Source organism: Myripristis murdjan, chromosome 18 (genome assembly GCF_902150065.1).
Source record: "Myripristis murdjan chromosome 18, fMyrMur1.1, whole genome shotgun sequence".
Classification (NCBI taxonomy): Eukaryota; Metazoa; Chordata; class Actinopteri; order Holocentriformes; family Holocentridae; genus Myripristis; species Myripristis murdjan.
In genome coordinates this window covers 11362789-11387035 of record NC_043997.1, presented here as the reverse complement: position 1 = coordinate 11387035, position 24247 = coordinate 11362789, and the positions used below count along the sequence as shown (strand labels likewise).

Here is a 24247-nt window from a genome sequence, read left to right as displayed (position 1 = left end):
TAGGCTATATACATTTTGTACATATCACACGAAACATATCACACATATAAAAATGTAACTGTGTTATGATCAAATACTGGACTACTGTGATCAATATCTCTCGTGGTTTCTTTTCCCTGTCCTCTTCTACAATCAGATGTCCTTTTGGTGAGAAAACTTCAAACTGGGCCTCCTTGTTTGTCATTATTGTTGCCAAGATCGCCCTGTGGTGCATCCTGGCCTCCTTGTTTGTTGCTCTCTCGCCGAAATGCTGCATAAAAAAAACACCAATAATGTATTTTATTTCATTTAACCAACTATATGTGGATGTTTTGTGGTTTAGAGACTGAGAGGCAGGGAGGGGGAACAGAGAACAGAGAGAAAGAGCCACAGTGGTAAAGGAGGAGAGACTTTTTAGAAACTTTATAGCTTGACTGATGCAAGATGTTTTCTGGAAGCAGGGAATATGGTGCGTTAAGTGTTGTAATCTGTGTGAAGCTTAAATTTGAAGTAGGCAGCAGAGGGGCAGAGGGGAAAGCAAACAACAACAAGAACAAAAAAGATTTTGCCCACAGGGATCACATTTTCTTCTCACCTTTTGAAATGCATTCATCAAGTGAACTTGTCTTGTACACCCGCCCAAGACAAAATCCGCCACAAAATACCATGAAAGTCACAAAGATGAATACCACAACAACACCAGTGGAGCAACCTCCTTTCTCCGGTCCTGGTTTAGGCTTGTCTTCTGGATAGTAAAAACAACACAGAGGAGAGGGACAGAGATAAGAGCTTACAGAAAAGTCTGACATTTCAAGTTTCATTTCCTTTTTCTTTTCTTTTTTTTTTTTTTAAATGAGAGACATTTCAGGAGGAGTTAGATGGTGGAACTGATCCGACATAAACTAACTTCTCCTAAAATAACTTCTTCTTCAAGATGTGTATTTCAACATGATACATTGTGTAAACAAGAGCTTCAGAGTTTTTTGTATGGTTTATTTTTTTCACCGTAATGGAGCTAGGCTAACAACTCCCATAGACTTCAAGTCTTAATGCTAAGATAACACGAAATCCTACCCATAGGAACTGAACCACTGGACGTACAAAGGTGTGAATGGTACTGAACATCTTGTCTCAGTCTAAGTAAAAAGGTTATTTTGCCCAAAACGCTGGAGTATTCCTTTAACACACTCTTCAGCGTGGATTAACCCGGACTTATTATGCTTTATTGCAGTCTGTGGAGGTTCTCCGTCATTGAGGTCACAGATCATCAAGACCTTTGAGTTTTGTTCAAATATCAACTGCCGAGCAAATACATGACTCATATTTCATCTAAGTTGTATTTTCAAAAGCTAAAGTGAAAGTGAATGTAAACTCAGAGATAAACATCAAGCGAAGTAGAAATTCCTAAAATGAGTGTGGGCCTGGCCTTGGATGACTCTGATCTGAATGGTCCTCATGTGACATCAAGATGTGAACGTCCCTCAAAGCTTTAAAATATCCTGGGACTTTCCAGCAGTCATCAGAGCAGATGAAGCCTCTTGGATGACTGGTCAAATGTTGATGTTTACGTTTATTTAAAGGCAGAGTGAGTGGGATTTTTTGGTGGCGGTTTGTAAACACAACAGTTACAGGTGACACCTAACCCCTGGCAGTGAGTTTTTGTGTCCTAGGACGGCGATGAAATGAAACGACCATCAAAAATGTAAAACATTCCGTCACTGTCCTAGGAAAAAAACTGAGCAGAAAAGACACCAACATGGCACCGCTCTCCTCCTCAGCCAACCCCAGATTCACTCTCGCTGTAGAATGGCATTTCGCCTCGCTAGATTTCCTTTTCTGCATCCATGATTGTCATAGCTTCCTATTGGATGTGATGCTATCAATCTGGCTCTGTGCTGCGCTGTGATTGGTTGGGAGCTACACACTCACTGCCCAAAGGCTGACGCCCAGAGGAGTCCCAGGCTCAGCAAAACAAGACAAACACACACAACACACTCTTAGTGGCTCATGTGATGATTGAGAGGGATTTTTTTTTTTTTTTGTATAAATCCATGCATTATTTTTTTGGAAAATCCTACTCATTCTGCCTTTAAAGCCCAAGAAAAATCTCCAGCAAAAAACCCAGCGGACAAACAAGAAGTCCAGTAGGCTTTGACCTTCCACTTCATGCTGTGTGTTGCACTGTATCATGTTGTGCTGTAAAATACTGACATGCTGACGGTCATATGTGGTCATGTGAGTCATGTGACCTTACCAGAACACCGCACTGTGTCAACTGCAGAGGCGTTCTCTACACCGTTGCGGACCGTGCAGGTGACATTGACCTCATCCTGAACACTGAGGACCAACACTGAGCTGTTTTTGCCGACGCTTTGTCTCATAGAAGAGTAAGGCTGAGCCTGCCAGGAGAACTCAATGGCCTTGCCTTCAGAGGAGCAGTCCATGACTATCATACAGGTTTCCTCCACAAGCCCACTGAAGAGTTTACGGAGATGGGGTTTCTGGATGCGTCCTGCACAGTTTAATAGAAATGGATTAGACGGTATCATAATTTCTGACCACCTGACTCAAAACAGCCAGGCTCTGGCTGAAGAAAATGTTTGTCTCCATTGATCAAAAGATCAAAAACAAGAAAATCTGATTTTATGTCGATGTTAGAAATGTGGTGACCCTTACGTGCCACTGTGAGCTTGGTCTTTGATCGCAGCTTCTGTGTATTTCTGTATATGAGATATAGATTGTATTCGATGGCATCTTCTTCTGACAAATTCCTTATGGTCAAATCACCTGATTAAAAAAAAAAAGAAGAAAGAAATAGATTGAACAACAATTGTCAATATGAGAAAAGGTGGAAAATAAGCTTCATGTTTTGCTCTCTGTGGAGAGATGTATGAAGCAACTTAATCACATATGAAATTATAAAATTAAAAGTCCTTATGTCCTTGACTCTGAAAACAAAGCAACAGATTTTTCTGCTACCTGTAGCTGTGTTGAGACTCAGTCTGTCCTTGTATCGCCAGAAGCGGTTAATACTTGTCTGGCCACTGCGATAGGTTGCAATAAAAGTGTTGTTGCTGAGTATTGACCACTCGATCGTTGAGATATTCCATGATGGGTTGGCTCCTGAGTCCAAGGTTACAGCCTCTCCATGGAAACCAGAGATGGCCTTGACAGAGTCACCAGATGCCACTGTGAATTTAAAAAAGGAAAGTGTATAGTTGAAACTGTATACTACCATTATTATCGCTGTCCACAGAGGAGAGGGTAAATGGAAAATCACCAAAATTGGATGTAAGTGGTTATCTTTGGACAGCGACATATATATGGACAAAAGTATTGGACCACCTACACATTACACCTACAGGAGCTTTAATGACATCTCCTTCTAAATCTATATGCATTAATATGGATTTGGTCCCCCTTTGCAGCTAGAACAGCTTCCACTCTTTTGGGAAGGCTTTCTACAAGATTTTGGAGAAGAGCATTTGTGAGGTCAGACACTGATGTTGGACCAGAGAGGTGTTGGATGGGGTTGAGGTCGGGGGTCTGTGTGGGCCAGTCAGGTTCCTCCACACCAAACTCAGCCAGCCATGCCTTTATGGAGCTGCTTTGTGCATTGGGGCCAGTCATGCTGGAGCAGAAAAGGGCCTTCCCCAAACTGTTCCCACAAAGCTGGAACCAGAGATTTGTCCAAAATGTGTTGGTCAGCTGAAGCATTAAGATTTCCCTTCACTGGAACTAAGAGGCCAAGGCCGACCCCAGAAAACAAGCCCATAGCATTATCCCTCCTCCACCAAACTTTACAGTCGGGACAATGCAGTCAGGCAGGGAACGTTCTCCTGGCATTCACCAAACCCAGACTCGTCCATCAGACCACCAGATAGAGAAGCGTGATTGGTCGCTCCACAGAACATGTTTCCACTGCTCCAGAGTCCGGCGGCGTTCTTTACACCGCTCCATCTGAGGCTTGGTGATGTGAGGGTTGCATGCAGCTGCTCGGCCTTGGAAACCCATGCCATGAAGTTCCTGGCTCACAGTTTTTGTGCTGATGTTGATGCCAGAGGAAGTTTGGAGTTCTGCAGTTATTGAGTCAGCAGAGCATCGGCCACTTTTATGCACTAAGCACCTCAGCGCTCAGCAACCCCGCTCTGTAACTTTACATGGTGACACTTGGTGGCTGAGTTGCTGTGGTTCTTAAACACCTCCACTTTGCAGTAATACCACTTGTTGGAGGAGGAAAGAAATTTCACCAACCTACTTGGTGAAACTTACTTACTGACAACCTACTTGGTGGAATTCAGTGAACTTTATAAAGATAAATGGAAGGGGCATAAAAAACCTCTAACATATGTGGCTGAAAACCTTGACACTAACCCTAGCTGTAAACATAAAAATAAATAGTTAAAAATAGTCAGCATTAAAAACAAACAAACAACCAAGCACACAAACCTCAGCTGCAATGGTACAAATTTAGAAAAGCCTTTAGAAATTCAAAATTTTTGGTGAATTTTAATGGCTTATCACCATTACGCTGACAGAAGCACATTCAGAAGTTGAATACCAACACAAAGTCGTAGCTCAGAGGTAGATGGGAGCGAAAGGATCTGTCTTTTGTTGAGTGTCTTATCTTTTGATCGCCTCTAAGGTCTAACTGTTGGGAATTCTCTTGTCATTCTTTGAACCCAGGCTGAGTTATACTTCTGGCACCAGGTTTCACTGAGAAATATCCCATCCCAACTCAGGGATTGAAACACTTTATTTTTATCGACACATCCAATTTAGGATCTTTTGTAATGCTACTAATGTTATGGAGCTGCTCTAGCACTTCATCTATTGGGGCAGCCATTGTGCAATACACAACATCCTTCAACAAGGCTCAGTCTTATGGAATCAGCATGAGAACTCATGCCTTAACACCCAAAAATAGCATAGATCCAGGTCTCATGGTTTATGCTGAAAATGACTCACATATTTCGCCCCAAGTATTATGCAGATGACACATGGTTCAGGAACTTGACATGCTGTTTATCACGTTTTGCACCACTGCTTCCTGCCACTTTCGTGGTAATGAAGTTTTTGAGATAATAGCACAACTGATAACCAACACACAGTACTTCTCTTCCTTTGGAAATTTACTGTTGTTAGCAAACAAGTGTGTGACAGTTACCACTCTGATATAATTATCATGTTAAAATATATATATATATATATATATATATATATATATATATATATATATATATATATTTTTTTTTTTTTTTTTTTTTTTTTTTTTTTTTCATTCTCTGTAACTATTACAGCACTAAAGCCTTGTTTATCTTAGTCTTTTATCTTGGAAGTTATTCAGCCGTTTCATTTTGTTCTTGCCGTTGGGCCTGACACTCAAGTTACAAGACAATATCAAGTAATTTGTTGTTGTGATGCTGATTTTAGCTGAAGAAAATAATCAACCTACCGTGGAGGAGCAAGGCGAGGACCCCTAGAAGTGTCATAGTTAAATGGAAACACCATGCACTACACAAGATTTTACACTCTTCTTACTTCCTTTTTCTTGTCTCACTTCGTCACACTTCTAGCCTACTGCATGACAGGCGGTGTGGCCCCTGTGGGTGGAGGATTATGCTCTTTGCTTTTTCACATCAAACTCGTGATGTGAAAAAATTAAAAATAAAACTATACACAGTACCAGACAGTACCTTCGCATTCGGTGGTTTTTCTTTGTTTTTATTATTAAAACATATCATGGTTTCTGTGACACTTTTTGTTGTTTCTACATAATTCCATATGCATGTTCTTGCATAGTTTTGATGTCTTCAGCATGATTCTGCAGCACAATGTAGAAAATAATAAAAATCAAAGAAAAACCGTTGAATTAGAGGGTGTGTCCAAACTTTTGACTGGTGCTGTATAAAATATATTTTCTGCTCAAGTAATTTCTTTTAATCTTAAATACATGGCTGTCACAATTATTGGCCCCAAGAGAGAAGCACCTTAGCACCTTTAGGATGCTTTTTAGGGTAAGTTTGTCTTATATCATAAAATTAAAACATGTGGCTGAATAAATTTGAATACAAGAAAAATTGTGTATTGTGTAAGTGTGTGATTTTATTCCTCCCGGGATAATTATGTCATTATGTCAGAATTTCCAGGTGGGCATACCGACTAGTGAGTACTCATCTTTTTCTAAGTGTTTGTGAATAACACCTCATGTTAACACACTCCAACGAGTCTTTTCTTTTGAATATCACTTCCTCCCACTAACTTAACACCCCCCAACCGCCCACCCCCCTTCCTGTCGCTTTACTAGCAAGATAAAAAAAACAAAAGGTCATGGCACAGCTCAAACTGTGTATGAGAGCATTTATTAAAACTTTAATTTTTCAGATTATTTCTAAAATGGTCAAAATATATATAAAAAACATTTTAACAACAATCTACAAGTTTACAATTCTCTTAGGAAAAAAAAAGGGGTTAGGAGCTTAGTTTCAGCACGAGAACATGGCAGCGACAGAAATCAGTCCAAAAGCGATAAAAATGCAACTTAAAAAAAAAAAAACAGCAGTGGGATTTACATCAAGATTATGGTTTATGAATCGCATGACAATCTCTTTATCTTTACTGTGGTAGGAACAGCTCTGAGCAGGATACGGAAGGGTTAGGGTTAGGGTTAGCACATGTGCGCTACACACCCACACGCGCACACACACACACACACACACACACACACACACACACACAAATTCACATCTACTCATTTATAAAATATCAGAGCTACTTCTGTACAAGGTTACAGTAGGCCAGCACCTGCCAGCAAGAAACACGTTGGCGGCAGGTGAGATCTGTGCTCGAATCCCAAATGTCAGCGAGTCGAATGTCACCGAAGACGTAACGCAGAAGCAACACACTCGAATAAAACAGATTGGCAAGCGCAGAAAGTTGTCAGTTTTTGTGTAAGTAAAAAAGCCATAAGGCAGCCAAAATTCTGTAGGAATTTAACAAAACTCAACAACAAAAAAAAAATAAAATGAAATAAAATAAAAAGAACTAAAATAAAATAAAGTAAAATAAAACATAATGAAAAAGAAAAGATAAATTAAATTAAAATAATTAAATAAGCAAAACAAAATAAATAAAACATGAAACATAAAATAAATTAAATAAGTAAAATCAAATCAAATCAAATCAAATGAAAACAATGCTCAGTGTATAAAGTGGTCCATCCAGTGTTGAAATTTCTTAATTTATTTTTAAAACAGTAAGAGTGCAGACTCCAAGAACAACACGAAACCGATTCATCGCCTCTCGGCTCGGCCAGCTGGTGTTTCGGAGTCGATCTCCAGCTGGGGGATTTTGGTGGGGTTTGTTGGACATGAGAGATGACTCGGCTTGCTGACCTGATGGAGTTTCCAGCGTAGTGGAAGTACAGGTGAACGGCAGCTGAGACGTAATCTTGGCTCGGGCAGGGAACGAGTTAAAACAGAAACCTCTCAAGCGTTTTGGCCTGAAATGAGTCTTGAGTGACACTTGGGGGAAAAAGCAATATTTGTTAAGAGAGGGGATTTTAAAAAGAACTGTTATGTGTATGGGAACGTAAAGTGAAAATGAGACGCAGTCAGTAGTGTTTTTAATGTTGCAAGAGGCATTAGCAAACTGCGTCAAACAACACAGGGAGCCGCCACTCGTCTGTCTCGTGGTCGTGGCTGGGAGAAGTGCGGTGTGAATCAGCATTTCTAATTTTACAATGGGAACTACTTTTTGCTAGAGCGCACAGCAAACTGTATCTACCCTCTTCAAAACAACTACAAATTAGAGGTGGATAGATACAGTTTGCTGGTAAACAGTAAACCATTTGCCCTTGAGAGGTGAGGAGAGAAACTGGAAACGTCAACAAATCACACAGAAACTATCTGGATGATAAAACACACTAGGGGGAAGTCAGAAATTATCTTTCGTTGTATTTTAAGGGGAGCTGTTCCTGTGACAGATGTAATAACCGAGAAAGGTGGCTGTGTAACAACTATGGTGTCAGTATCAGGTGTGCACTGACATGGTGGCATTTGAACATTTATCCTGCTGCCTCCTCCACCTCCTCCTACTCCTTCCGTCTCCACCTCCGCTGTCAGATTCTCATTTCCTTCTTTCTCTATTCCACGGCCTCTCTCTCCTCCGCCTACACAGACGTCTCCGACTGAAGCCGCATGACGAACTTGTGGCTCTTGGGGTCGATGAATTCCTCACCCAGCCTCAGGAAGGGGAGGTTTGTCACCGTGACGACCAAGGAGAAGTCGAGGCGTCTCAGGGAGAAGACAAGGCCCTGGCGGAGAGCCGCGGTCACCGGCTCTTCACTCACTAGTGTCCACTGGCGCCCCCTGCTGTTCTCCTTTTGGTACTGTAGGGTCGGACCCGGGGTGAGGTAGCGCTCCAGGAAGGCCTGGGAGGCAGAAGAAGCGGACACACCAGCCAACACACACACACACACACACACACACACACATTTTATGAAATCATCAAAACCTGCATTGGTTCAGTTTCAACTGCAAGAAATTAAGATGACATTATTATCAAAACTGTGGGTATAGCTGAACATTCAGTGGCTTTGTTATGCAAATACTATACAAAACTAATACAAATGGATTATGGAGTGTGTGACTTGTCGGGTTAAACAGGAGGTGAAAGTGAACCTTAGTGCCTTTGCATTGTACATATATATCTTTTGTTGTTTGTTTTCTGTGTCTACAACATCCATTGCACGTCTGTCCGTCCTGGGGAGGGATCCCTCCTCTGTTGCTCCCCTGAGGTTTCTTCCTATTTTTCTCCCTGTTAAAGGGATTTTTTAGGGAGGTGTTCCTCATCCGACGTGAGGGTTTAAGGACAGAGGATGTTTTATTTCCTGTAAAGCCCTTTGAGACAAATTTGTAATTTGTGATTCTGGGCTATATAAATAAATAAAATTGAATTGAATTAAATAAATAAATGCATTTAAGGGTGCACCAACAAACTACCGCTGGCTGTTCATTAAGAAATGCATCTGGTAGCATGTTGCAGCTGCCACTGGTGTTGTCAGCTCAAACGTCCCTGTCCTATATTGTTGCAGCTGTGGTTGAGGCTTCCTCACCTTGGGCGTCATGTTGTGGGTGATGCAGAACTGCAGGTGGTTGATGATGCTCTCCATGCTGTGGTAGGGCTGCTGCCTGGTGGTGCGCAGGTACTTCTGCATGGCCCGCGCCATGGGGGCAAAGATGGCCTGGGCTGCCTCCCTGGGGTCCATCACCTCGCGTGGGCGTTTAGGAGAGGACGTGGCTGGCTCGTTGTCCTGCAAGCGCTTGATGTGGGTAAAGGCTTCCTCTACTGCCACCACCAGCCTGGGAAGAGAAAATGCAGCATGAATGGGACAGTACCTTGGATTCAAAGAATGTTTTAATATATTATAATATGGAGTGGGACAAAATTTGGCTCATTTAAGTATCGTGATTCTTTTTCTTACGAATTTATGAATGATTCATTGATTCCTGAATCGCTTTAGAGTCAAGATACTGGTATCCATTGATACCAAGTATGTTGTGCAAGGTTGTTGACAAAGTTAGGAAAAATTTTGGTGAGGGAAAAACAGGCATCACGGTTTACAAAAGGGACCCTTGACCTCTTACCTGAACACATCTGAATGAAAATGGGTTCTCTGGGTACCCACAGGTCTCCCCTTTGCAGACCTGCCTACCTCATGCAAATCCCATACAGTTTGGGGCCAAAGCCATGCAGTTGTTTGCATGCAGTACAGGTGGTGTTATTTTTGCTTATTCTAAAATAGTGTATTACTGTGTACTGGGGCCTAAACGGTCTTGGAGACGCATATATTAGGTTTGACTGGACAAGTGAGACTCTTCAGTGAACCCAATTTTATTTATGTGTGATGATGTTAGCCGCCATAGTAGCCATTGTGGTGAGACCATTTTTTGAAACATGACATCACTGTATACAGTGACCTATTAGGAGTCCTAGGTGACCTTTAGGATAATCACAGCTTCATGAAACAACCACAAACTAGAGACCTAGAGCGTTCAGAGGATGTATGGTTTTCCCGGGTATATTGATAATAAAGGGAAGTTTCTGAGCAATTTCCAGAACCAGAATTTCCACATTCACAACACAACATGTATTGTGTGGGGTTTCCTTTCATGTTAAAATCTGTGTACTCAGATACACTCAACTGTAAACTCAACATAGTGAAAAGTCACACAAACCAATAGTTCTGTATTGATATGATGAGGATTCTGTATCTTTTGTTGTATTACCATCGATGTGTTGCTTTTCTTGTAATTACATGCTGTTGCTGTATTAACTGATGCTCCATCAGTCGTTTCATTCAATTTTCACTTTATCTTACTTCACGTTCTGCACATCATCTAAGTGTGTATGCGCTTTTCTGTGTAAGTGTGTCCTCACCTGGCCTTGCGTTTGCGGATCCTGCGGTCCAGCTCTGCCTCCTCATAGTAATATTCGTTGTGCGAGTTGTCTCTTCTCCGGGCAGCTGCCGCGATCATCGCTCTGGACTGCCCGGTGGAGTTATTGGTGCTGTTGTCTGTGGATAGAAATTAGTAAAGACGTGAACGTGGGTTAATAATTAGGGCTGAGCGATGGGGTAAAAATAATCATATTGCAGTTACATTTTCAGATAATGTGATTGTGATGTGATTCATGATTTTAGTGGGAATGAGAATTTTTGCATCCTATTTTTTATTTTCACTGAAAAAGACTATTAAATTGTGATAAATTCTGATAATGTGAATTTTTCTAGGGTCTGTACATCTGGAGAAAATGGTTTGTAGGCCACAGCATCTATGTAGCACCACAATACTTCATTGAGAGTAGTATTTAGTCACCCATTTTTTCTTTGGCCAAAAAAAACAACAGCTTCTGTGATTTGGATATTGAACTTGGCCATATTGCGATTGACACTACTTCTATGAATTCCTCAGCCCTGATAATAAAGAAGCACAAGGTACCGCCCTTAAAAAGGGACGTGCAGCTCTAATAACGCCACCCTAATTCCACTGAACTGAACATTCTCTGAATCTCAGCTGCACTTCGTAGAAACAGGCACGAAAACAAGGCACATCCTCTTCAGAGACTCTAATCAAATAAGTTTTGCTTAATACCAAGAATGCAAACACAATTTTCAGTAATGCCTTTCAGTTCCACTGTATTTTTTAATTCTACCTATAGGGAAGTTCTCTTCTGGTTTTCCCCTTTATACAGGTCAGAGCACAAAGTTGATGTTTGCCATATGATAACAGAAGAGAAGATTGAGTGAAAATGAAAGAAAAGCCAAGTTGTAATACAAATTCATCAAACTCAAAAATCAAACATGATCTGGTACTCCAAGTAGAAGAGAAAATGAACAAACACGTAAATCGATAACAGGTAAGTATAGAGTGTAGAAGAGATAGTTTTACCTTCCCCCAGGTTGTAGACCTTGAAGCCAGAGATCTTTCTGGAGAGGATGGACTTGGGCAAGTTGAGCAGGGCTGGATTGTACACAGGAAAGTCACTGTAGTATTGCTCAAGTACCCACACTGCTGCACGCTGAATGCTGCATTGAATAAGGAAGAGGAGGATGAGGTCAGCAACTAGACCCTTTGCTTTTATGGGTCATGGTTGCACAGCTCTGGTTAACGAATTTTGTGAGTTTAAGTCTTCACTGAATCCCATCCAGCTGTGAAACAGATTAAATCTGGGTTATAGCCAGGGAGGTCACTATATTACTGCTCCAATTATTTGAAAATAATCCATCTTTAGTATAATCTGCATCATGAACAATCCTGCCCCTTATTCTATATTTGCTACCAACTGAGATAATTAACACCATCAATAAACAGCTACTAGCACCCCCTAGAGAGCAAGAACAGCATTTAGTTCATTTCTTAGTGCCAGTGAGACATGTCAGCACAAACACCCTGGATGCTGCGGTGTGACTGCAGGCCATAAGTGAAGTGGCAAACCGATTATGCATGATGTTCACCAAAGCAGAAACAAATGTTCCTACTGGGGTGTGTGTGTGACAAAAACAGCCTGCCGTGTTTGAAGGAAAATGCAGCGTCACACAGAGAACATGACAGAGAAAGATGGCGCGGACAAGTGGATGATGCAGGGTGGGCTGATGACACACAATACCTGGGATCCTGCAGTATGCAAAATACATTTGATACACAAAATGACTGAAGCCTGCATGGGATTACCTGTTTTTGGAGAGAATTTTTTGCTTTATTTGACAGTACACAGTTTGAACCCAGGACTCAGCTTTGATAAGTGGCACGTGCTTGACCAAGTGAGCTACCAGGGCTACACACTTGGGTTGCGCGATATATTGATATTATATCGATGTTGTGATATGAGACTAGGTATCGCCTTGGATTTTGGATATCATCATATTATGATCTGACACAAGTGCTGTCCTGGTTTTAAAGGCTGCAACACAGCAAAGATACAACATTTTCTCAACTTATTAGACTGTTGAAGCTGCCTCCACTGGCTTCGTATCACATTACTGATGATCGTTCAGAAATCTCTTATATTTAAATATCTTGTGAAAGCACCAGTATTCATCCGTCCAGTATCGTTGTAATATTGACATCAAGGTATTTGATCATGCATATTGTAATATCTGACCTGAGATGGCCCACATTGTAGAAGTGGCTGGCTCCATCTGTGTTCCTCACAACTTTCAGACAGAAGGCGGGCTGCAGGTGCCGGACCTCCAGCAGCACCAGGGCCAGGTACTGAATGAACAGCAGTGCGTCCACCAGAGATGCTGCATATCCCACAATCCCCCTGTAGTCCCTCTCCCTCGGCTCCAGCACCCGCACCCCGTAGAAGAGCCAATAGGACGCCACGAAGAGGAAGACCAGCGCCAGCAGGAGGCACCGGAACACGAAGAAGCGCGGGAGCGTGGCTCTGGGCGGACGCAGGAACAGTGCCCAGGTGGAGATGAGCAGGACCAGGAGCTTGAAAGCCAGGGAGACGTAAAGGCCCTCACACGGAGTGGCACAAGGGTCCAGGGCGTCCCGCCACAGAAGCTGCGGGAGGGCCAGGAAGGCGAGGGGGGTGATCAAGGCAAAGAGTCCGAGGACGGCGCCCAACGCTGGGCCAAGGAAGCGACGGCATTCAAGCGGGGAGGATTCCTCCAGGTCCTTTGAGACCCGGGTCAGGTCCTCGTTGGAGATGCTGTCCACGGAGGTGCCGGTGACCACGGTGGTGGTCTCACCCCAGTTGTCATCCTGGAAAGAGGGTTAGAGAGACGGATAAAAAGGTTATGGTGTTATTAGGAATACCACAACATGGTGACACTGTCCAGTACAGAGGACAATTTCATTTTCAGATGCTCCTGGTCACGTTTAAAGCCCTCCATGGCTCCATGCTCTGAGCCAAGATTACTAAGACCCTCTGAACAGCTGCTCCTACACGTCCTACAGCCATAACAAAGGGGGACTGCGATTTTTATTGTTTTACTTTTTTTTAGTAACTACATTTTTGTTTTTTCTTTTTCCCCACTTTCCTTCATTAAGGAGGAGATATTACATAACAACATCAAGTAAAAAGTGAAATATTGTGCTGACGCTGCATAACACAACTACATCAATTCACTAAGGCGATCAATGATGCATTATGAATCTACATACATTTGCACATAAAGAGATGGAGTGAAATGCCAAAATAAATGATATGAATAATACAAAAAAGGGAATATGTATCCTGAAGCAAAGTTAAGCACATTAATGTGTTAGGACCTTGCCAACGCAGATCAGCGGAGTTTGTACCACGTTCTTAAAAACCCACTTGTATAGATCGGTGTTTTTATAATGTGTTGCTTTCTAATTCATAATGGTTTCATTTGTCTTTTACTTTGATTTGTTTTGCTTTGTTTTGCTTTTATTGTTGAGTGTCTGTTTTCATTTCCTAAATCATTTTTTGCTTCCTGTTTCACCCTCCCAGCTGTTCTGCTTTTGTTTTTTGTTTTTCACTGGAAGCACTGCTGGTTTGAAAAGTGATGTATAAATAAAGTGTTTTTTTTTTTTTTTTTTAACTCACTACAAACTGTGGTCAGACACATTCCACTGCTTCTTTTACCTTGTGTTTGACATTTTGGTGGAAGAATTTTTCTTTTTCTTCAAGACATAACTGTACAACAAATTCAAAGATGGAGGAGCGTAACAAATTGCAAAGAGGAGGTAGAATATATTAGGAATTCCTTGGGTTTCCATAGGAAAAAAAAATCAAGTAAAAGGGAAAATAAAGCCTGTCTGAAGACCTTTTCACAGAGGACTAGGATTATGTGGGGACCTCAGGAAATTAGAGCAACGGTCCATGTCTGCATTTCATGAGCCACGTTCACAGAGGATAATGAAATTTGTGGAAATGATCCTTGTCCTGCATATAGTTGAGTTTGGTCAAGTTTTACAATTTATAGCATTTTGATTTAATTCAATTTTTCTGGTGCAAATACATTGAAAACAGTCATCTATATATTTCACTCCGACCTCTTTGACAAAATCATAGATGACGGGGTAATATTAGTCCCACATGAATAAGCAGCTAAAAAGTAAAGTCTGAGATCACTGCCAAAAGAGAGAAGTAGCCAGAGATGGATGAGAGTGAACTCTGACCCTGTCGTCTCCTCTGGTGGACTCGGCGTCCAGCAGCGGCTCTCCGGGCGCCTGGATCGTCACAGACTTGTCCCCGCGGACGCTGCTGTCCCGACTCTTGGAGCGGTGCCTGTCCCTCCTCTCCCTGGGCAGAAAGAGAGGCAACAGACACGGCAAGCCAGAGCCTGGTGATTATCAACACACATAAACTGATTATCTCAAGCTTACTGTCCTGAGAAAAGGGGGTAGAGAAACTGGACCTACAATCAGACGTGGATGAAACAACACTGGCAGAGGTTTTTTTTTTGTGATACACATTTTTTGCTGTTTCAATTGATGATAACGAGCCAATTAAGGAATATTACTGAAATTTTCCAAACATTGAACAATGAACATCGGATCATTGAACTAAATGTCATTTTGTGCTTATGTAAGCCACATTGTGATGGATGTCGATAAGTTCCTCGTCCACTTTGTCCCTTTCTCAATGCATTGATCCTAATCGTATGCCAGGTTTGTTGCAAAAAGGAAGTGTCATTGACTTTCACAACACTTTTGTTTTTTCCCACTATGAACACTGGGCTGAGTAACAATGAGAATGACAGTACAGTTCCTCAACAATATTTACATTCGTTTCAGGTTTGAAACAAGTGTAAATATTTATGAGAAACTAGACTATAACAATGAGAACTACAGTCCAGTTTCTCGTAAATATTAATGGTTATGATGATCATTTCATAGCTTGTAGCTCCATGTAGCTGACCAAATGCTCAACACTGCTCCCTGGTGCCCAAAAGACTGTACTACAGTCATTTTTTCACCTCCCTGCAGTCTCTGGATGTGGTTTGGCTTTCTCTCTCTGGTCATTACTGTGTTTGGTGTTTGTGTCTGTGACAAACCTCCTCCACCTGGCCGATATGCGCTCACTTACCTGTGTTTGCGGGAGCTGCGTGAGTGGGACGACTTGTACGAGTAGCCCGAGTACGTCGACTCGTTGTCCATGTCGGAGGCCGGCGGTAGGCGGAGTTTCCAGGCCACTCCCGCCCCCGTACCGCCGCCGCCGCCGCCCTTCTCCCCGGCCACACCCAGCTGGCTCTTGCGGTGGCTGATGGACTTGGAGGAGAGGGCCAAAGGGAGGCGGAGCAAGTCCACTTTACTCCTGAGGGAATCTATCTTGGAGGCCTGGGAGATCTGGGGAAGACAGGGAATTGTGTGTAATTGTGAGGAGGAAAAAGAGAGAAAGTGGGGAAAAGAGAAAAGAAAGATGAAGGGAAATCCATCCAGAGAAGCAAAGAAAGAAAGACGAAGGAGAAAGAGGACGAAGGAGCGATAATTAGTCATATCAGACAGGCGAGCTGCAGGATAAAGGAGGCTCTGTGGGCCTGAACACACACACACACACACACACACACACACACAAGAACAGAGAGAAGACACTTTCCAACTTGGGCTGTGTGATCAGCTTTATTGTGTGTGTGTGCTTTCAATTCCACAGAAGCATAGCGGGGCCTATTCATCCGGTTTGAGAGACGTTTTATGAGCAAACTCGGTGATTTAGCCCAGAGTGTGTTCTCACCCCATCAAGGACAATTACTCCACCTTCTATTCCAGGCTGCCGGTCTCCAGGGTGTTCAACGTGCAAGAGCCGAGGCCGCGCGTATCAGATCGAGCCGAAATGTTCTATTTTTACAGGACTTGAGTTTCTGTGTGATTTCACAGCGAGGCTCGGGGAAAAAAAACCCAAAACGGTTCATGGTATAAATCAATTACGGGACTCCATTATATGACCTCAGAGTACATGCACAATGTCACTTCCTGAGAAATGCTCATAAAATTAAAACAAATTAGATTTTACTTGGTTCACGTGAGCTTGGTTTTTATCTGTTTTCAATGCAGTTTCACTTGTTTCAGTGAATTTCCCTGGTTGAAATCTGTTGAAACAAGCAGAATAAGGCAGATCAGTGTACTAGGATCAAAAGCACGACACTTCATTCACGAAAACTCTGGAAACAAGCGGGATAGCACTGGAAATAACTGGGATTATGTCATCTACTAGTCAGATTTTTTTTAAAAAGATTTTAACACTGTATATGAGACTAAATGACGTCTTACTGTTGACATTTTTTGCAGTCTGGTATTTCTAAATGTGCTTTTCCCCCCCATGTGTGATACACACACACACTCACACCGCATTCCCCTGCGCTCCCCTGCGGTCTCCAGGGGCAACAGAGCTTAACGCTCACAATGGGGATGAATGGGAGCCTATGGGTGAGAAGGGGGCGTTGTTACCATGGCAACCACAACATCAACTCTCCAACCTCTCCCTGGTATCCTCCTGAGACCCAGCAATTCATTTTTGTCCTCTGTAGGGGACATGAGTTTGAGACCTCTAAGTCAAACACAATTTATGCCACCTATTTGAGTCCCACTTTCCTGTCAAGAGGACATCCAGGGCTTTCCAGTGATGTCACATTTGTGGGGGTGTGGCCAACAGAGAACATGATCTCTCTTTTCAAAATGGCGGGAATCTCAACTTCTACATTTTATGGCAGTAGAGGAGTTAAGTGATCAATTTTTTGCAGATATCATGCTTCTGTCGATAATAATCAAATTGTTTCTTCAATATGAAAGTCTTAACTTCAATTTAGTAAGATTTCAGGAATGTACAGTAATTTCAACCCTGTCAAAACACAACTTTTGTTCAATGTCCTTTGTAGAGGACAGCGGGACTTGCTAACTGTTATTTTTATTCAATTTGCATACATCAGGAAACAGAGGGCTGAGTGAGGCAGAGAGGATTTTGATGAGGATTGTGGAAGGGAGATGTCAGGAGATGAAATGCAGGAAGGCCAGACAGAGGAGCAGGAAGGTGAAAGCTCAGAGGAGGAGGAATCAGCTGTTGAGGAGCCTGAGTCTGAGGGAGAAAGTCAGGGCACCCGCCGTGCACTATGGGTAAAGAGCAGCATGTAAGCTATGGCTATGAAATTCCTACAGAAAGGGAAATGAGAGCCTTTTTAAGTTGAATGCACGTATGCACACACACACACACACACACACACACACACACACACTCACACTCACACTCACACTCACACAAACTGCACACACACACTCAATTAAAAGCTTGATTTGGCAAGTTATCGACTCATATAGTTAATAACACATTTCCTAAATGTGTATTAAACTATGCCTCTCCTTTCTTTATCATGTGGAAAAAAAAGTGGAAATTATCTGTTCTAAGTGTTTGGGAAATTACAAGACATTTTACGCCAAGCAAGACCCGATGTCCTCTGTAAGGGACATTTGATAAAAAATAAATAAATAACATTTCTGATTTTTTTTTTGCTGTGATATGTTTCTTTCAACTACAATACTTGAACTATCTTAAAAAAATCGAAATATCAAAACATTTTTTCCTCTGGGTCTCAGGAGGCTACGGGCCTGCACCCCACAACCCCCTGCCCCACCAAAACCACACAAGGTACAGCAGGTCAGTGCACTGAAACACACGCACACACACGCATATAAAGCTCAGCTGCTTTGTCCTTACTCTCCAATTTTTACGACATTTCTCTCCATTCATCTCCATCTACACGCCTGTAATGTGTATTTGTCCTGCGTGTTATGGGACGTCATCAAAGGAGACATCTTCAGGGGTTTCAGCTGGACAGCCCGGTGAATTTTTTTCCACTAGGTGCTTTCCTTCAGGGCTCATTCTTAATCTAATAGTGTGTAATGACCGGCCACCTCGCGCTCTCTATTTCTGCCCTTCTGTCTGCACTTTCTAACCTCCGACCGGCGGCGGCCCAGGCTCTGGATCTTACTAATAGGTTCCATGTGAGTGACACATGAACTCCAGCACACGTGTGTGCAGACACGTGTATATGTGAATGTCAGTGCTCTGAATGAAACTACATAAACACACACCACAAAAAAAAATTCAATCTGAACAAGTCATTTAGTCTCGTATTCAACCTTTAAATCTTGTTTTGCTTCCAACGGGTGAAAAAATCTGTGGAATAAATTTTGGGAAAAAATTTCGCTTCCAAAAGTATGGATGACATTTGAAAATGGCTTCACCGAACCTCTCAGAATAGCGAATGAATGTAGCTTATGTAAGATAAATGAACCCCCCCCCTCCCCTTACCCGTGATAATCTAATTCATTACAAAAGTTAAAAGCTGAAACTGATCTCAGGCCTTTGAGTCTGTGCTGAATTCCTGGAGCTGCTGTTTATCTAACTTGTCCATTCACTTTTGTTTGCTGAAGCTGATAAATGCACTGCTAAAGGAGGAAAACAGGACATATACGAACACCAATATGTGTTACTATCAGTGAATTATATGTTTTGTTGACAGATTGGTTGGATTTTGAGAATTATGCGCAAAAAAATTGACACAGGTCTGAATAAAATTGACTGTCAAAGAGCGAGACAGAAACAGATGAAAAGGCGATGGCAAGAATCTCATCGTGGGGCGATGTGACCTCATCATCATCATCATCATCTTCGTCATGATGTCTGGAGGACTGACTGCTCACTTCCTGGTTTAAAAATGGAGACCATGCTGACTTTGAACACCCAAATTCCCCTCACGGCATGAAAAATTAAATGTGAGCCGTCGCTGTCACTTGTGCTTTCCACCAGAGGGAAGTGAAGTGTGTCTCAAATCTGCCTTACATAGAAAACGACTGGTGTGCTGATGCTTGATTCAGTCAATAAATAAATAAATAAATAAACAAATCAATAAAAAAAAATAAAGAAATAAAAATTCTCATTTGTTATTGATTCACTATGCAGACAACCTTAGTTGTTGTGACTTTATTATCTATCTGGGTTCACATGTGGCTTAATTTGTCAGTATTATTCAAACCCAAATATATAGTTTGGTCCAACATTGACCTTTTCTTAGATATTATTTTAGCATTCATTACTACTGATTTTATTAGTGATTACACAGAGGTTTCATAGAGGTTCCTCCCACTCCACAGCTGATTTATGCTTTAAGTTTGCTCTGTATTATTTTTTGTGAATTAATTCTTCATTTCAAAGTCTAATATATCTTCTCCTGGCATTCTGTGTATTCGACATTTGAATAGGTGGATCACCGCTCCATGAGAAGCTACAAACCCACCTAACAGAATTTAATTAGTCTGTGTTTGTGTCACAAGATGGTGTGAGGGCTGTTTGAAGGGCTTTTCGAACCTGCCGGGAATAAATCTCAGAGAAGCTGAGACGCAATGCACGTGATCGGAGAGTGAAGTGCAGGTTTGAGCAAATGTTGTCACCGAACTGAACCAGCAGCACCAGGAAAAGCTCCTGTCCTTCTGGTGTTATTAAAAACCTCCTCCCTCTCCGCCCTGGCTTTGGCACTTCTTCACACTTTGAGAAGCTGCTGCAGGTTTGAGCATCAGCCAGGTGATTACAATCTAAATATGTTTACAGGCTTCTTCTTTGGGTAAAGCCTGTAGCTCTGTGCCTGGAGATAAAATCACAGAAATAAAGCAAAAACAAAACTTGGAGATATCCACACACACAGACACGTGAACACACACTCAGACATTGATCGCTGCAGCCTGTATTGGTTTCCGTGCAGCAGGCAAATAGTAATTTATGTGAGCTGGTGTGGCGATGGATTTGAGTTACAGTCGGGATTATATTTCCTGTTATTCTCCATTTCCTCTGGCCAACAAGTCGCGAGGGAAAACTCTCCCTCCTAATGTACAGAGCTGACCTCTCAGATTTGATACTGCATTTCATGATGCTCACATTTCCGGCTATAAACGTAACAAAATCAAACAAAACCATCTCTGTCTGTCTCCCACCCAGCCTGAAATCAATTCCATCGATCACACCGACAAGCCTCCCCTACTCCAATCCATTCACCGCTGATTGATTTACACTTGACTACATGGTTAACATCATCTGTTATGTGAGACTTTCTACATGCAACTGGCTGGGAAATAGTTATCACACTGAAAAAAAAGCTCTTTGCAAGTCATTTAGCCTCATGATCAGCCTGAGGAAATTGGAAATTTTCTGAGATGGGTTGAGATAATCCTGCATGTGGTGCAGGCTCCCTTGATTCAGGAATCTTTCTTTTTTTTTTTTTTTTTTTTAGAAACAAAGAGTGTTTGTTAAAGACAAGACAGATCACCCCACTAGTGTCACATAAAAGACACTTGCTGCTTCCAAAAACTGCTGCCCAAGCGGATTGGCAGAGGAAAAAAGTGAAATCTTCTCTCACTGGATGATTTTTTTCACTCGCTTTAAAACAAAATGAGGTTTTTCATTGGATGGCATGACTTGATCAGATGGATATTTTTTGCAGTGCAGTCTCAGGTGGTCGTTGCGGGCTAACCGAACCGCTTGGCTGGCTCCCAGGGGCCTCCAGGCCTGAGGGTGGCAGTTGGCCAGCAAGGCGTGGCGGCCGCCCCAACACAGACTACTGCAGCTAATCCACGCCCAGGCTTCAAGGCCTTTCCATTAAACCCAGACTGTCAGCATCCACATCACCTCTGACCCGAGTCTTGAAGACAGCGGGCGCTTTGCTCAGATAACAAACGAGTGCTGGAGCGGCTTTGGTTTTCCCCGGTGGAAACGTTTTGAGACAATGCGCTGAACACGCCCAGGCACTGAGCTCATCTGATGCGCCCACAGGCAGGTTTGGCTCCCCACAGTGAGTGAGCAAGACTGAACAACCACATCACCGAACTTATCAGCTCACACATGCACATCTGTGTAACCCGGAGAGGTGAACATTTCTGGACAAGCTCAAGATAATCCATTTGGCAAACTGTGCGTAAAGGCGCAGTCTGGATAAAGCGCTGCACTGAGAGCGAGAGATGGAAATGAATGAAACTCGGCAAAATGAACAGCAACTGTTTGCATCAACCCGGTGCATGCACTCACTTTGCTGATGTGACTAAACCGGTGATCAGCTGAGTTTATCGATCCTGGCAGTGAGTGGAAAAACAAAGAAATCAAAAGTGTGAAAGCGTTAAGTTAAAAAACGATGCGGCAGAGGTGGGTTTTACTCATTTTGCATCCAAATGCCACAAGCAGCGTAATTCACGATCAGATCATTACAGTGACATCACCGGCGGCTGCAGAAATGACTTACCTTTCCTTTCAAACGCGCGACCCAAATGGAAGAAAGTGCGCTGCGAATTTCTCCCGGCAACACAAAGAAGCCTCAAACAGCGATGACTCAAATCCGAGCTTTTACAGCAAAGTATCTCCAAATTCACTTTCTGCTCGCTCGGGCTGCAGTCTGTCCCCCCTCGTGCACCAGACCCGCGCAACTCGATCCCTCCTCGTGAATGGGATCCGTGTTTTTCAGATGGAAATCGGGAGGGATCGAGCCGCACAAAGCCGACGAGGCGCATCCCATCCCGGCGCTGTGAGTCTGCCGAGGAGCGGAGCCCCGCTGCGCCGAGCGGACACCGACCGGCCGCGCCGCTCGCTGCCGTCAGGACGGACAGCAGCACTGCACGTCCGGTTACCGCTTTCAGCGTAAAACACGTGCAGGAACACAGGTCACAGCATGTTTGGATTGGATTAGATTAGATTAGAAGAGATTTGATTAGATTGAAATAAAAACTAATGGAATAAGGATAAGGATAAGAATTATGCAAATAAAGTGCCAAAGACAAATAGAAAAATAGAAGTCTAGCTCAATTTACACTAAATTCAAAATTTCCACCACAGGGTCTAATCCAAAACCCCAGTAGAGAATATGAATGGGATTTTCAATTACCACTAAAAATAAAATCTTTGCCACACACACTCTCATAATACTACATTTTGTTCCAACAGCAAGCTGACAACTTCAAACTATTATGAATTTATGTCACTTGTTTACTTTTTAGGAACAATGGCCACTATAATATCTGCTCAGTGCAGTTCTATGAGTATCATAAGAATTGAATAAAAGCCTAAAATAATGGAGTAAACAAGCTGCTCATTGTCACCCACTCCAGTTTCCTCAGTGATTTGCATATATATTTTTCTTACAACAAAATATATAAGCAGTAATATGGTCCAGAGTGAAAATATATATTCAAAATACATTGTTATCAGACAAAAAACAAAGAAAGAAAGAAAAAAAAAAAAAACCAAAACATATTTAAATCATAATTCCAAAACCCCTGCTTTTATTTTTGAGTGCAGGCGGCATTACTTCCGGTCTGACTCTTGACAGCTTGACACAGCTGCACTTCACTCAGCAGAACTGGATTAGTATGGAGATAAAATATATATCTATTTAAATAACAACTAAAGTGTGCAGAGGCAGAAGTATCACAGTTTCAAGCAGTATCGTGGTCCAGAAACAGGATGCAAATATGCAAATGTGTCTCCTTTGTCCTGATTGGCTGTGATCACAGGACGAACCCCCCCCCCAAACACCCCCCACCCCACCCCCCCAAGACTGAAACATCATGATTGCACGCCCCTGCTTGTAACACACTTTATTGATTTATCTGCTTTGTTCTGCAGCTCGTGCTCTGCAGCAACTCGAGGCGTACAGATCAGTGATTTCCCCCGATTTGGAAAAAAAAAGGAAAAAAAAAAGAACCTGGTGATTTTTACAGTGCAACCCCAAATGAATGGAGTCCCTGTCTGCTTGTTGGTGCCCCTCCTCCTCCTCCTCCTCCTCCTCTTCCTCCAACATTAGCCCCCCCCTCCCTTCTTCCTCCTCCACCTCCATCCATCCCTCTTCCTCCCCTCTACTCTACACCTTCACTAACGTCTGAGCACAAGAAGTGTCTGTTGTCTTTATTCATTCCTTTATTTACTTACTGGGTTTAAAAAAGACAGAGGAAAAACAGGCTTCAGTCTAAACTGCTGAGATGTTGAGGAGACATGTGGAGGATAAACCCGCCAAATTTCACTTCATCCCTATTTCTCAATCCTCCTGTTATCTTTAGGGTCAAAAGAAATGACTTTTCCTAATTTAATATTTTTATCATCATTATTATTTAAAGGTCTATTGAGGTGGTCAACAAGAAGCATAAAGTTCCTGACACAAACCTGGGTAACAGTTTTTATTATAATCATTTACTAGATGTTTAACTTACTGGGGTCAAATCGAACATAATTGTTTAAAAAAACAAAACAACCCTGAGTAAATCTGAAGGTAACAGGAGGATGGGGGAAAGCATATCTGTTTTACAGTAATAAACTGTCAGTAGGAACACCAAAATAACATGCAATCACCAAACTGACAGTATTATACCGTTAACGCTAGTATTTCACAGGTCAATGCTGTATTATTTTTTTACAGTAGTAAACTGTTGTAGATTACAGTAGGAACACTGTAGAAATAGTGCAATGCTGGTGACTGTAGCTCCAGTTGTTTACTGTAATTTCACAGGGACATTTCTTACAGTGTTGTGTTTCTGTTTTTGGATGTTGGCCTCATTTGGTGACCATGTGGTTCATTGTGTAACCCAAAATTTAACCTCACACTTCATCCTTAGGAGTAAGATGAATTTGAAATGCTGAATTCTCACTGTCCAGTGAAAACCATGCATCTCCAATTTTAGTGCTTTTCACATTTTAAGTTATAAGAAAGAAGTTGGAAGTTTAACTGCTTCAACGACGAGAACAAGTCATGGTGCAAAATTTCTTC

At 42.2% G+C, this 24247-nt stretch overlaps 2 protein-coding genes across 2 annotated transcripts; both read right to left on the bottom strand.

Moving 5' to 3' along the window:
* Positions 1-80: 80 nt before the first annotated feature.
* On the bottom strand, positions 81-5497 carry LOC115376860 (uncharacterized). Its single transcript, XM_030076670.1, has 6 exons — positions 5435-5497; positions 2959-3168; positions 2656-2766; positions 2234-2491; positions 575-724; positions 81-250 (listed from the first exon to the last, which is right to left on the bottom strand). The coding sequence occupies exons 1-6, from the start codon at positions 5469-5471 to the stop codon at positions 159-161; spliced, it is 858 nt and encodes a 285-aa protein (XP_029932530.1). The 5' UTR covers positions 5472-5497; the 3' UTR covers positions 81-158.
* Positions 5498-7087: 1590 nt separating this feature from the next.
* On the bottom strand, positions 7088-22062 carry vangl2 (VANGL planar cell polarity protein 2). Its single transcript, XM_030076669.1, has 8 exons — positions 21737-22062; positions 15547-15806; positions 14637-14760; positions 12643-13250; positions 11430-11566; positions 10420-10555; positions 9095-9341; positions 7088-8410 (listed from the first exon to the last, which is right to left on the bottom strand). The coding sequence occupies exons 2-8, from the start codon at positions 15615-15617 to the stop codon at positions 8150-8152; spliced, it is 1584 nt and encodes a 527-aa protein (XP_029932529.1). The 5' UTR covers positions 15618-15806; positions 21737-22062; the 3' UTR covers positions 7088-8149.
* Between the last annotated feature and the right edge of the window lie 2185 nt (positions 22063-24247).

Bases quoted from the DNA above. Each gene is read 5' to 3' on its own strand.
- LOC115376860 (XM_030076670.1), bottom strand. From the start codon at position 5,471: ATGACACTTCTAGGGGTCCTCGCCTTGCTCCTCCACG. The intron at 3,169-5,434 runs GTAGGTTGATTA...TTAAATTCACAG, and splicing joins CCTCGCCTTGCTCCTCCACG to TGGCATCTGGTGACTCTGTC. The intron at 725-2,233 runs GTAAGGTCACAT...TTTACTATCCAG, and splicing joins TGACACAGTGCGGTGTTCTG to AAGACAAGCCTAAACCAGGA.
- vangl2 (XM_030076669.1), bottom strand. From the start codon at position 15,617: ATGGACAACGAGTCGACGTACTCGGGCTACTCGTACAAGTCGTCCCAC. The intron at 10,556-11,429 runs GTAAAACTATCT...TTCTATCCACAG, and splicing joins GGTCTACAACCTGGGGGAAG to ACAACAGCACCAATAACTCC. The intron at 9,342-10,419 runs GTGAGGACACAC...TTCTCTTCCCAG, and splicing joins ATCCGCAAACGCAAGGCCAG to GCTGGTGGTGGCAGTAGAGG.